Source organism: Archocentrus centrarchus, chromosome 4 (genome assembly GCF_007364275.1).
Source record: "Archocentrus centrarchus isolate MPI-CPG fArcCen1 chromosome 4, fArcCen1, whole genome shotgun sequence".
Taxonomy (NCBI): Eukaryota; Metazoa; Chordata; class Actinopteri; order Cichliformes; family Cichlidae; genus Archocentrus; species Archocentrus centrarchus.
Window position 1 is genome coordinate 20,306,446 of NC_044349.1, and position 14,705 is coordinate 20,321,150.

The 14,705-nt window shown below is 40.3% G+C and overlaps 1 protein-coding gene across 2 annotated transcripts in view; it reads right to left on the minus strand.

The window, feature by feature from the left end:
- Positions 1 to 330: 330 nt before the first annotated feature.
- xpr1a (xenotropic and polytropic retrovirus receptor 1a) overlaps positions 331 to 14,705 on the minus strand; it is a 97,792-nt gene continuing 83,417 nt past the window's right edge. Inside the window, exons 12-16 of one of the 2 annotated variants that reach the window (XM_030728365.1) lie at positions 6,881 to 7,047; positions 6,639 to 6,778; positions 6,313 to 6,537; positions 3,844 to 3,943; positions 331 to 3,660 (exon numbers count right to left, since the gene is read on the minus strand). In XM_030728365.1, coding sequence (XP_030584225.1) covers positions 3,886 to 3,943; positions 6,313 to 6,537; positions 6,639 to 6,778; positions 6,881 to 7,047 — 590 coding nt within the window. In that variant the 3' untranslated portion in view covers positions 331 to 3,660; positions 3,844 to 3,885. The other variant, XM_030728364.1, reaches the window with a different exon arrangement.

Sequence of the window (14,705 nt, forward strand, 5' to 3'; positions counted from 1 at the left end):
CTTCCAGCGAGCAGATAAAGATCCTTCATTAGTTTTATGAGATATTTGAGCGATACTCAGGGGGGGTAGGTTTAGCAGTAGCTTGTGGTGTGGGTCCTCTCCGGACTGGGGTCTGTCCCTGTGCCCTACCACAGTGCCACAAAGCACTTCTGTCTGCAGGGCGGTTAACAGCAATAGATAAGATGTCCACAATATTTTCATGCACATTCACAAATGTATGAACAGCACCACAGCTTCAGGACACTGGAATCTGCCCCCTCGTCCCCCCCCACCTTATCCTCCTCAATGAGCCCCGTAACCCCCCCCCCCCCCTCTCCTTGAAATGACGGAGCTTTGAAATATGAAGGAATTGCCAACAAGATACGACGGATCACATTCTCCACCTCTGGATTTTTTTTTCCTTCTATTTTTATACAAACACGTTTCAACAGCTTTACACATGGAGAAAAAAAAAAAAAAAGTGCAGGATTGTGAACAATCAACAAAAAGCTCCCCATCTACAAAATACTGCTTATTCTGGAGCTGAAATGGCAACATATGAAATCAATCATTGTCAGTGGCTACAATGATTACTAATATACACATTATGTCAAATAAATTAACATCTATGTACAATGTAAAACAAAAGCAGCATGCAGGCAAGACAACGGAGCCTTTTTACAAAACTATCTGCACTAGTGTTGTGCTCTCTGACACAAGAGAGAGGCAATGTGTGTGAGTGTGTCATGTTTAATGTGTGTGTATAAAGTCATGCCATGTGTTCAGTATATTTAAACGGACAGACACTCTATCCACCTTCTAAATTTTAAACAGATACAACACAGGTATTACTTTCTAGCTTTTCAAGTTCACATTAAGCTCGTTGCACTCGGAGGCTTTTCAGTCTTTCAGCCACTGTGGGAGGGGGAGAAATGGGAAATGGGACTTTTTTCTGTAATAAATTGGGCTTGCAACCCCCTGGGCTTTGTCTCATGACTGGTGGGTGGTGACACAGTGTAGCCACAGGGAGGATCAACAGAGCAGAGCGAGAGGGTCAAACACACGCACACAGACACTCCCGTTAACGTCGGCATTGTCTCTCTGACAGCCAGGGACCCTTTTAACAGTAGCAGAAACTCTCAAACTTAAACCAGCGGTGTGGTAAAAGCAGACACACAACACATTTATCTCAGCTGTTACTAACTACATTTTGAAACTGGTGAAGAAAGGCTTAAGATCGACTTACCAACCATGTTTCAGCTGAGAGGGACACTGAATCAAAGAAACCTGACTGGATTAGTGGCTCAAATTTGTCAATCATAGGTATTTATGGTTAAAGCCTTACATGCAAAGGATCCCTGGTGTGAAACCGTGTAAAATCTGCAGATGCAGATCTGATACACCGAGGCGGCCCCTTGGGAAATAAAGGAGCAGCTGAAAGTATCTTATTGTTTAAAGACCTAAGAATAAGCTTAATAAGTGTTTGACCACTGCCAAGTCCCCTGATGGGCTTAAAGGTAGCCTGGTTTGTTTGTCGTCTTTTTTTATCATTATGGATGTTTCTGCCCAATCATGGGAAACGTGCTGTTTTAGTACTGAAGAAGCCTCTTGGATGAGAGGTGAAATGGCTTCACAAAGTAGTGCAGTTGCCTTCTTTTACCATAACTGAGAAAGGATACAAAAGGAGAAGAGAAATACTAGTTCATATTACGAAAAGATGCAAAAACATTATCGAGTACATGGACAGCATTTTAAATTTCATCCAAACTGACATCTGTACAGTAAAGATGAGAGCAGAAAGCTATATTTTTGTATCTGTTTGATTCAGAAGCATCACTTTAAAAAAAAAAAAAAAAAAAATTCTTTCTTGCCATAAATCTGTCCATGCATGCACTTATTTGGTTACTGTACCTCCATAAATCAGGTTCAATGAATTTTAGGTACTCTACACATTTTACCTGGGCCATGTTCCAGAAAGCAGGTTGTTGCTAATCGTTACCACGGCCGCTTTCATAATAAATCTGTCATCAGTTAAACAGCAGAGTCAGCGATCACTTAATATCACAGATTTATTATCAGCTCTGAATAGTATCTATAGGATCTGTTCTGATAGCATGTTGTGCTGAAATATGTTCACATTTTAAAATGCAGTATTACCAATAAATAGATGTTTGAACCTTGACGTGTTTTCCACTGCAAATGGACCAAATCAGTATTACATAATAATCCATAATTAAACTGTCTTATCTGCAGTTGTCATCTGCATTTTGAGCCTATTAAGTTAGAGATTAGATTAAAAACTCAAATACAATTAGCTTTATCTATGAATGAAAATTCAGTTTGTGTAAATGATGACTATCTTCCCTCTTTTTTTTTCTTCTTTTTTTTTAAAAAAGCATAAATGTCACAGCCCACATTGAAACGCGTTATTCCTCGATCCACTGGATTTAAACAGCTCTGCTCTTTCTTTACTCGTTGCCATGGTGCATCACTGTATCCGAGCTCCACTGATGATGGCTTAGTTTCACTCCTCATACTCAGGGTTGATTTGAAGCCTTTCGAGAACTGAAAAACTCAAAGACTTTGTTGAACCTGCTTTCTTGAACAGGCCCCAGGATTCCAACCTGCACCCTGTGAAGCGTTTGGTTCCCCTATCAGTTGACAGGCTTGAATAACGAAGCTGCTCTAGTCACAACCACATTCATAAAAAATAAAGCTTTGGTAATTAATATAAAGAAGGGCAATGCATGTGCATTTGCTGTAGTTAACAGAGCACTTTCTCGCACTAATTAGAGATTGGGGATAAACGAGGGTCTAACTCTGAGATTATTAAAAATGTGGCACAGGTTCAACCATGAAAAACATTCCAAATATTATAAAACACATTAACAGTCAGCGTGAGGACGGTCCAACTAGTCTGAGTAGTATAAACAACACACGTAGAGGGACTTAACGACTACAACAGAGTAATAATGCACATCAAATATATTACAAAGAAACTTCACAGACTAGAAATGTTTGAATCAAAACTTCCCTTTTTGTGTACAAGTTTTAGTGTATTAAATGCACTTTTCCTGCAAGTGCCTCCAGGGTTGTGATTGTACACTGATGTTATTACAACTTAAAAAAATATTAAAAATTAAAAAAGACAGCAAGAGATGGTGTATAAAAAGAATCAACAAGCTGAAACCAGTTGATTTGTTCTGATATGCTGTGATATGTGTGTAGAGTCCTTCCTCCGGTTTGTGGTTATTAGTGTTTAGTCTTTTGATTGGCTTTGTCTTCTCCCTGTTGATCCTAGTGTAAGTGTGCAAACAGTCATCAGTAGCCTATTTTATGCAGCGTCTTCTAAATAAATCCAGGAAAAAAAAAAAAGAAATAGAAGAATCTAGAGAAAAGTAAAGAACAGATATTTTTTTTAAAAGTCTGTTTAAAAAAAAAAAAAAGAAAAGGAGAGGATAATCCCCGGGCAGTGCGGTCTGATCTTGCCGGTTATGTGCAGAAGGTTTCCCTTGGTGTCTGTCCATGTGTCTGACTGTGTGGCTGTTTGTCTGGGTGGCATTAGCTCTCTCTCCTCACCTGCATTATATTGATTTTACACTATACTTGTGCTTCAGCGGGTCTATCTTTGTGTGTGTTTCTACATTATACTGTGTTTGTTTTTTTTCTATACTTATAAAGACCAACAATACTTACAAGGACGTAAAGATGAGGTAAGTGTTCCAGATGTGAGGAAAGTTTGACAGTCCTCACTGCTTTTAAAGGTTTAGACTGAAGGATAGGCCTACGCATCAACACTATGAGGGAGGAGGGTTGAGGTCAGGTGTTAGTGAATGAGGTCTTTATAAGTACAGTGTCGTAAAGTAAGTGTGTGTGTGTGGGTGCGTGTGTGCTGATGCTGTGGACTCAGCTGAAGGCCTCATCATCCGTATCTTCAATTAGCACCTTGGTGTCCTTCTTCGATCTGCAAAAAAAGGGTTAGAAAAGAAAATTTGGCATTATCTGACAAAGCCAGGTTTTCATTTCACATTAATAATATCGCTTTGATTTATATTTTTTTTTTTTACTTGTATTCATATTTGTACCTTGAACTACTGGCAAATAGAACATAACAATGTCTTTATTGAATTTTCCATCTTCAACAATCACTAACATCAGAACAAGGCTAACACGGGCTTATGGGATTCTCTCTCTCATACATCGCTCTCTGTGTTCGTAGACTGCTTTTTCGTATACTGAGTAGTCACTATCATCTTCAGATAAGTTCATCCACTGTATGGACAAAAGTTCATCCACACATGACACCTACAGGAGCTGCTCTGCCATGGAAACTCATGCCATGAAGCTCCTGGTGCACAGTTTTTGTGCTGATGTTAATGCCAGAGGAGGTTTGGGGCTCTGCAGTTATTAAGTCAGCAGAGTGTTGTTGTGCACCTCAGCACCCAGTGACCTGGCTCTGTAAGTTTAGGATGATATAACCTTCATTTCAGACATGCACCATAAGCAAATGTATATACAGTGCTTATCAAATTTATTAGACCACCTGTCATAAGAAAAAGAAAATACAAATTTGTAAAAATTTGAGCTGGCACAGTGGACTTCTCTGAGAAGTAAGAAATTAATCAATTAATTCAACAACTAAAACAAAATTTTCTGTGTAGTGATGTAAATAAATAACTGCCATTTGGCATCTTAATCAAAACATAATAATGTGCTTTACTATTTTTTATGGGTTTTTTTGTGTGTAAAATGGTAATCTTGAAAATTAACAGATAATGACAATAATTATATTTTAGTATTAAAAATATTTCAATTAAAGAGCTTGTGCATACGGGTGGATTAACCATTACAGAAACATAATAAATGATTTTGGTCATTACCAATCTTGTTAATTTAGGGCAGCTGTGGCATAAACCTTAGATTGGATGGTGGTCCCAATAAATTTGCTAATCACTGTATAAAAATACAAAGAAAATTATGCATCACATGAAACCTTAACAACTCAAACATTAACAACTCAAACATTAAGCCTGAAAGGGAGTAGGAAGAAGTGTATAAATACATATTAATCCCTACCTTGCACTCAACACCAGTTTACCAGGTTCATCACGACAACTTTTCCTCAAAACTTATACAGACACATTCCCATGTATAAATACAGATTTAAATATATGTAGCATAAATGTATCTACTTATTCATCTTTTTACAGACTTCTCCATAAGACATTAATTTCATCCTTCCAAAAATCATGTTTAAAAAAATGCTTGAACACTGCTGTAATTCCACTATAAAACTGTTCCACACAAATACAATTTTCACTGTTTTTCGTGCATTAAGATTCTTCCAAGTTTAAGTTTCCCTTCAGGTTACAGTCCCCCTCTCTTCCTGGTAGCATATTTATGCATAACTTGTGCACTTTTATATTTTATGAAATTCAGGGTTTTCTGCCACTTCACAGCTGAGTTGCTGGGGTTCCTAAATGCCTCCACTTTGCACTAATGCCACTTACAGCTGATCGTGGAATATATAGGAGGGAAGAAATTTCACAAGCTGACTTGTTGCAACGATGGCTTCATATTACAGTACCACACTTCAATTCAGTAAGCTCTTTGAAATGACCCATTCTTTCACAAATGTTTGTAAAGGCAGACTGCATGGCTCAGTGCTTCATTTTATACACCTGAATTCAAAGATTCAGAGATGTGGCCTAGTATTTTAGTCCACAAATGATCCTCATACATATTCAAAGATTTCTTGTGTACCCTTCAGAACTTAAAATACATTTTTCCAGTGAGAAGTTTGATTAAAACAAAACAAAAAACAACAACAATAACTAACTGTCACAGAGTCATTTTTGGTTCATTTGTCTTCTTCCATAACATTGCTGCTATTCTTTTTGCATTTAGCAGACTGAGATCCATCAGTGTCTGTTCACTCTTCCTGTATTTAAAATTTCTTTCCTGTAATGTTTAATATTGTTTGCTTTAATAGGGTTAAAATAAAACCACTGAGTTGAAGATGTGTAGTGCACTAATGCAACATATCATCTGGAAACTTTGCATTTCCTCTATCGATGGTTAGTAACAGCTGTTTTTCTTATTTAATTTGGGTGTAGGTATATTTGACCTTGTTTAATTTGTGAAAAAATGATTAGTTTACCTCAAAATCTCCAGGAGCAATAACAAAGAGGAGAAATGTGTAATCTTTTCATGCCTGATGTTTAATAGAAGTATGTTTTCTTCTTAATCTACAGTAATTTGTGCTTTGCCCCTTTCTTCAAACTAAAATAAAATTGTCTCCAGTTGCATAATGTCAGGCGCATGATTTCTTACTGTGATGAGGACAGCAGGGGGCGTCGGAGCGACAGGCTGTGGGACCTCTTCCAGGTCTTCTTGCCCGAGCGGTTCCGGACGCCGTCCTCCTGGTCCATCATCTGCTCCAGCAGTGTCTGGTCATCAGCGTTGAGTGGCGCCACAGAGATATCTCGCACTGCACGAAATTCACCGCAGTTGTTCAGGTGCTCGTTCTCCAGACGGAAGAAGTTCCACACAAAACGCCTGCAGTGAGAAAGGGGAGATCTGAGCCACTGTGGGTGCTCTCTGTAGCTCATCTACAGGGACATGTAAGGGACAAAAATTCGTAACTTTACTCAACCCACCTGAAGACCTCCAGAGGAGCCAGCACGGTAGCCACAATGTCACCTGTGGAGTGGATCTTGGTCATAGTGGTCAGAGAAATCTGGATTGTCCAGGCAAAACGCAGGATCACATCTTCCACAATAGCACAGTAGTAGTAGGCCTGGACACAAAACAGACAGGGTTATAGTGTGTGTGTGTGTGTGTGTGTGTGTGTGTGTGTGTTAGAGAGAGATATATACATGGGAATTAAACCAGGCACTACCTTGTGTGGGTAAACAATTTCTTCTCTGAGAAAGATGTTTTCACCAGCTCCACGATCAAACAGACCCCAGTCCATACGCAGATCCCAGATCAGTGTGTACAGGGAGCTGACTATTGAGAACACAATCAGCAGGTAGAAGAACGTGTCGGCGTCTGCGTGATTTTGTTCTGAAAGAAAACGGACAAACACGACTTGTGTCAAAGGACTGCATTTGAGAATTACCTTTGATTTTAGCTAAAGTAAAGAGAAATGACACTTTACAGCATCACCTCACTCAGAGCATGGCTGCAATTTTTCTATTATTACTTTTGCCACTAGAGGGAGCTCTTCTGCCATGAGTACACCGGGAATGATTGATTAAATAGATATCCTCAGAGAGCTATAACACTTCAGTGTTCACGTTTCATTATGACTGCACTAAAATTTACACACTTACAGCCAACAGAGTCTGAAAAGATGTTATGGCTTGTTAAAATAAACAGATTGTTTTGGGGAATCACCAAAACTAAATTTCAGATCTTGATGAGCTAAATAAAACACAACTTTCACACCAGCTATGCCCCGGTGACGATGAGGAGCTAGTAAAGCTTAAAAAGTCACGAAACTTGGGATACACCTCCAATGTGATGAAGGCTTTTATGTTTAATGGGTCTTTTCTTTGGGTGTAGCAAAAATATTTTTAAAAAAGATCCATTTCACCTACACACATGAGATTCAGGAGCCTGTGTAATGTCCCAAGATGTACAAAAAAGGCCCTTGGAGCTAATCATTTGGCAACATTTTTAACATTTGCACTTTAACAAACTGCTCCTGGAGATTTAATTGGATCAACTTCATATTTGTTATTTTCCTTGGCGATTCTAAATTGCAAAGGTTTTGAATTTTTATTAAAGGGCGTGTCCGTGGCACCAAAGTTCAAAGTTTCCCCACAGCACATTAAATTGTTATAACTCAAAATGTATTTTGTCCTCTCTGTCTCAAACTTCACATGATTGATAACTTGCAGTGCATTTAGTGATAAACATCATCCAATGTACATTGTGTGTGGGACCCACAATGTAAATTTCATGTACATCATCCAATGTACATGAAATTTACATTGTGGGTCCCACACATGATATACAGCTTGGTGCTTATTCTCAAATGCCACCTAGTTTAAACAGCAAGTGATAAGTAACTTGTCTGTGCAACAGCCAATTAGAATCCAAGATGTCAGACATCCAAATGACTGCAGGAAAAATCTCAGTTGTACTAAATGTCATTCTTTCAGCTTAAAATTTACTGACATTTCCTAAAGTGAGCCAAAATACACAAAATTAAAAAAGCCTATCCCAGCTGTCATACGGCGAGAAGTGGGGTACACCCTGGACAGGTTGCCAGTCTATCGCAGAGCTAACACAGAGCGGGACAGACAACCATTCATGCTCACATTCACACCTATTTAGAATCACCAATTAACCTAACAACATGCAGGTCTTTGAACTTGGGAGGAAGTCCCAGAGAGAACCTATTCAGACATGAGGAGAACATGGAAACTCCACACAGAAAGGAAATGGTAAATAGAAAAATTGAACACTCAAAGGGCTTTCTTACTACAAGCCTCATTCACCCATTCACACACATTCATGTGCTTTTTCTATGCATAATCACTTTTAATCTAACATTCACGCACTCACAGTCCGATGAATGCATTGGGGCAATGGGGGGTTCAGTATCTTGTCCAAAGATACACTATATTGTCAAAAGTATTCACTCACCCATCCAAATCATTGAATTCATGTGTTCCAGTCAATTCCATGGCCACAGGTGTATAAAACCAAGCACCTAAGGCATGCAAACTACTTCTACAAATGTTTGTGAAAGAATGGGTCGCTCTCAGGAGCTCACTGAATTCCAGTGTGGTGCTGTGATAGGATGCCACCTGTGCAACAAGTCCAGTCATGAAATTTCCTCACTACTAAATATTCCACAGTTGACTGTTAGTGGTGTTATAACAAAGCGGAAGTGATTGGGAACGACAGCAACTCAGCGTTAACGTGGTGGGCCACGTAAAATGGCAGAGCGGGATCGGTGGATGCTGAGGTGCATAGTGCACAGAGGTCTCCAACTTTCTGCAGAGTCAATCGCTGCAGACCTCCAAACTTCATGTGGCCTTCAGATTAGCTCAAGAACAGTGCGTAGAGCACTTGATGGAATGGGTTTCCATGGCTGAGCAGCTGCATCCAAGCCTTACATCACCAAGGGCAATGCAAAGTGTCGGATGCAGTGGTGTAAAGCACGCCACCACTGGACTCTAGCACAGTGGAGACATGTTCTCTGGAGTGATGAATCATGCTTCTCCATCTGGCAATCTGATGGATGAGTCTGGTTTTGGCAGTTGCCAGGAGAACAGCACTTGTCTGACTGCATTGTGCCAAGTGTAAAGTTTGGTGGAGGGGGGGATTATGGTTTGGGGTTGTTTTTCATCCATTTATTGATCGTCAGATAGGCTACATGTACGTTCTAAATACATGTAGTTTATCAAGTGATTGTCAGATTTATTTATTAGTAGTTTTAATTGACAACTGCCAGCTTTACAAATTGCAATAACCTTTAAATCCATGATAATCATTAGAATGATTTCACTTGTGTAAAATGTAGCACAGTGTTATACATTCATCTGTTCTGGACTGAGTGTCTCGACAGCATACGTAATTTCAACTGCACCTCTATTCTAACATCTCTCACTAGTTTCTAGACAAAGTTGTTTTTGACAGACTGTTTTGTAGCATCCAATTTGCTGTTGACATTAACATTACAACAGACCAAGCTAAGTGCACAGACGTTATCTGTGTTCATCCTGATAATTATTATTTGTTAAAGTGCTCTCAGCTGTAGGCTGTACAACAATCTCTAGTTAGTTTACAGCTGTTTGATGTACTGCATAATGTCACAGTGTTTTTATAGCTGTGCTCAGCAGCGTCTGTGTGTCTCTGTGGGAGTGGTGTGGATGTGATTTTCTTGCTCCTCGGTGGGCGCTGATGTATAAATCAGCACCCGATGGCCTTTCACAGTGACTCGCACAGGCACAGACAGCAGCCACCAGGCAGAGATCAGGCTAGCTCCCATTTGTCATAGTCACTGCTTCTTCATGCTCCCAGCCTACGAGACGCCAGGGATCAGAGCCGGGACATTTCTAACGGAGAATTACTGCTGCACTGTTCTGTTAACTGCTGCCTCCATTGTGCTGTTTGCGGCATCAGCTGAGCAATGGGATGGAAACGGTCCCTACGGCCACACTGAGATCTCCCAGCTGTAGATTAAACTTAGTCCTGCACAATAGACTCTTTTCACTGGAGAATAGCCACTGATGTGTTTTCCTTTTAGCTTTAAAGTACTGAGGTATTTAACCCTCCACTTTCTGTAAAGGCTGATGTTGTTTTCCACAAGGATGGATTGCTGCTGGACCATTAAGAGGTCAATCATGGCGAGATGGGAATTGATTGAATTGGTCAGGATGGGCTAACGGTGGTCACTGGCTTCTGTCACACACATTCAGTCTCTGTTTACCTATCAAACATGTACACACACACACACACACACACACACACACACACAGTTATTGTCATAGCCAGCTAATGCTGCTAAAGATAAAGCACAATAGAATGCAAGAATTGCTGCTATTAAATTATTTTAATCACTATTAAGAATCCTGGACAGACCGCTCAGTCTCACAGCGGTGGTTTGTCTCTTAATTTTATCTGACAGCTTTAGTTCATTTTCACCTTATACCACATGTTTTTACTTTCAAGTAGAAATAGACAACTTCCCCTACACTGCCCCTCCGTGCTGCTGCCACAAAGACTGGATAAGTTTTAAAGCATCTGATTGTCTTCTTCTTTCAGCTGCTCCCTTTAGGGGTCGCCACAGTGGACCATCTGCCTCCATCTCACCCTATCCCTAGCATCTTCTTCTGTTACACCAACCCTCGGCATGTCTTCCTTCACTGCATCCATAACCCTTCTCTGTGGTCTTCCTCTTTTCCTCCTGCTTGGCAGCTCCATCTTTGACATCCTTTGTATTTATAATATATCCACTGTCCCTCCTCTGCACATGTCCAAGCCTTGGGTCTCTAACTTTGTTTATAACAAACTGATTTTATTAGGCTTATGTGTACCTGAACTTCTGAACTTTCTCAAGAGCTCTCCTCATCAATCCTATCCCATCAATCCTCACTCTGCCTCTTCACCTATTTGCCTCCTCGAGCGAGATACGTTTTCTTTGATAAAAGAGTTTCAGAATTTAAATCTTAGAGTCACATCCCTTTCACAGCCTCACTTCCCTCTGGTGCTTTTGCTTTCTCTGATATCAGCTGTTAAAATTGCAGTATATTGTTACAGGGTACACCTGAGGCACTCAAATATTTTGTGTGGTTGTCACCTTACATATGTTGTCAGTAGGGCTAATAAAGCATGATTTCTTCTTGGTTTTCATTGCAAATGTATTCAAGTCCCACAAAGTATTGGCACAGAGAGATAAAACATTCAGATAATTAAAATGAGAGAAAAGATCAAATACTGCAATAAAATAATATAGCAGCATTTAGTTATGTTTTTCTCTCAGACCTCATTAATTTTCTGTCTCACCCCCAGATTTATCTTGTGCCCATTTGGAGAGAGCCTGGCAAGACTCGCAGCCTCACTTTATAAATAAAGCATGTAAAACATCATTCAATCGGCTACAGCAGTACAACGCTTCTCAAGCATTAATGCATAAGTACAAACAATCTAATATTATTATAGTATTATGAGGACAAATGCAGTCCCAGGGACCAGTTTAAGGTGCTTTTAGTTTTAATGTTTTATGTACATTTTGAGATAATACCTTTGTATTCATAGTAGGGTTTAAAATGCCATTTTTACCCTGTGGTATCAATGCTTTTAGTTAAATCAAGGATCTGGTCACTTCTTCCACCACTGCCCAAAGACCTTATCCAACCAAATATGGTAAACCCAACACTATTAGCTCCATCTCATTTTGACAGTTCAGTTTTGTACATGTGCACAGAGAAAAATCTTTATCAGCCTGTGTCCGAATCAAGATGTGATTTAGTAACAGGAGTCTGCTTTTTGGACTTAGCAGGGGTGAATTAGAGTTCAAACTGGCCGAGAGAGAAAGAAGGATTTGACTTAAAGCAGAGCTTTTATCTTTTTTTGGTTAAGGCGAGTGTGTGTTTGAGTGTGTGTTTGACTGGCGGTGTGTTTGTGTGTGCGTGTGCTGCAATTCCTCACCTGATAATGAACGAGGGGTCAGTACATGAAATGAAGTTATAAAAGCTGTCAGTTTAGGGCTCATCTCTATTCCAGCAGAGTCCAGCAGACATGTGTTCAGCCCGGGGCTTGTAATTGCTCTCCTCTCCTCTCCTCTCCTCTCCTCTCCTCTCCTCTCCTCTCCTCTCCTCTCCTCTCCTCTCCTCTCCTCTCCTCTCCTCTCCTCTCCCTGTTTTGATATCTGTTAAATCTTAGAATCTTATCCCTTTCATGTCTTCACTTCCCTCTGGTGCTCCCTTGCTTTCTCTGCTACCTCTCTCCATTAAACTTTCTATTTTTACCTCCCTCTCAGTGTGTGATCTCTTCCAAATTTACGGCTTCTTTGCCACAGCCATCTCAATTCATTTCCACCCCTCACCACCACAGTTAACCTCTCACAGACACCAGCAGGAGTCATGTTCCTCAGGGTTATCTTAGATGATTTGATGTTACAGATGGAGGGTTCTCTTTAAAACCATGCCTGCGATGACTTTACACCGCCCTTTACAGAGTTACTTTTAACATTATGTTTTCCCTACTCCAAACAACATTTCACTGTCTGGCAGAGGCTTGTGCTACTCTTGCTGATCAGGAAACATCATTTTCTCTTGCCTTTGCCTTCCCTTTGGATAAATCCCAAGAATTTAAATCAGCATTAGGCCTGTAACTCCTCTGCATCTCAAATAGTAGTAAGTCTCAAGCTGCTGTACATAAAGCAGATCCTGTATTGATCCCGAGTAAAGCATCTGCTTTACTGTCAGGCCTCAATGTATCTTACACATTTTGGGAACTCTGCCTACACCAGGAAATCCTCCAACATCTCTCAGGTTACAGGCCTCAGAGCCTCTGCTGAGATTACAGTTTCATGACAGTGTCCAATCAGTCACTCACAGCACTGAACTGAACGCTTCTCTGAGGGGAGAAATCTGCTCAGTTTTGCAGCATCACATTAATTCAACCTAAAAATCCACCACAAACACACACGTACACACACACACACATTACAAGACTACTTATTTTATTTCCCAATGCCACATCCCACTTTGGCCCGTATAATCCACAGAGGAGACTGTGGCTCTTAATTTTACAGATTTAGATCAGTAAATGGAAGCACTGGCCAATGAACACCACTCAGTCCTCTATAGAGAATCCCATAATTTATTTCTTACATTTTGCTTTCCCGGAGCTTTATGTGGGCAGTTCCAGGAATCAGCGAGGTGATGTGGCAGTGAGGTCAAAACGAAGCCGTGATCAGGTTAGCAATGAAGGTGACACATCCACTCACAGATGCTGGGACCTTTGCCAGATACCGTCTGACACTCCAGACAGCTTTTACAGCTGGACTGAGCGGTGTGAACATGATACCAACCTGTCTTTTTCTGCCAGGTCTGCTGGGCAATGCAGGCAGACTTGGCACCATCTATCCTGTCCACAGTAAGGCTCGAGCAAATATCAGTGCTAAAGGCTCTTTCATACCTTGACGTTTTATTTTTAGTGTATCTGAGGCTGTTGGTGTATCATTACCATATTTGGATTCAGGATATTCTGATATTGGCACCCATTCATTCATCAAAGCCTTTAAAATACACAGAACCATCATTTAAGTAGGAGATACGCAACATATCTCCACAACAGGCAGTTTCCTCAACCATTCATTCAATGTCCATATTTGAATGTGTGTGTGTAACTGTCTTCCCACCCTCCTCCTTCACTTAACCAGCGATCAGCCTAGGCCTCCATTATCATGCTGGATGAAAGACAGCTTCATACAGAATAACACATGAAGGGAGGCCATTAGTCTGAGGGTACACAGGCTTCAGACCAGAGGAGGAAGGAGGATATGGTTTAATGGACGCCTTTCCTACTGAGCTGGAAGGGAAAAAAAAAAGAGGCCCGTCTGTCTCACTGTCTCTCTTTCTGGTTCATTCAATATCACTGGCGGTCAGCTTTGGAAGCAAATGCATTGATTTAGATTCATATTGAAAAAGAACAAAGTCGAACTGAGAAATACCATTTTAGTGGTTTCAAAGGTTGCAGATGAAGTTTTGTAGCTGGCATTTTGCTAGAAAATAAATAAATCTGCCAGCAAAATGCCAGCAAGGGTTTAAATATATGAGAGACAGAAAAAAAAAAACTGCTTTGAAAAGAAATGTGTGAACAAATATCTGTGATGGAGACTGGAAATGCAAAGGCTGCATGCTAAAGATGCTTTTACTGCCCGAGTGTCTTTGAACATGAATTCCTTTGTGATATGGCTTCTGAATCAGAATAATTTTAATAATTTCAGGGTAATTATGAAGCTGTTATGGGGGGAGTGACTTGACTATTAATGCTAACCACTCTCTTTTCACATCCTTCTGTCTCCTTCCAACTGGTTTCTGGTAGATTTCAGCGGTATTTGAAATCTCTATCTGACTTTTCTCCAGTCTACTGCTTCTTCACTCGCCGACCTGCTGAACTGAGAGTGGATGCTGCACGGTGAGAGCAGAACCTTGTTTATCTGCAGCTGTGTTTGACAAACATCCCCCATTTCCTTT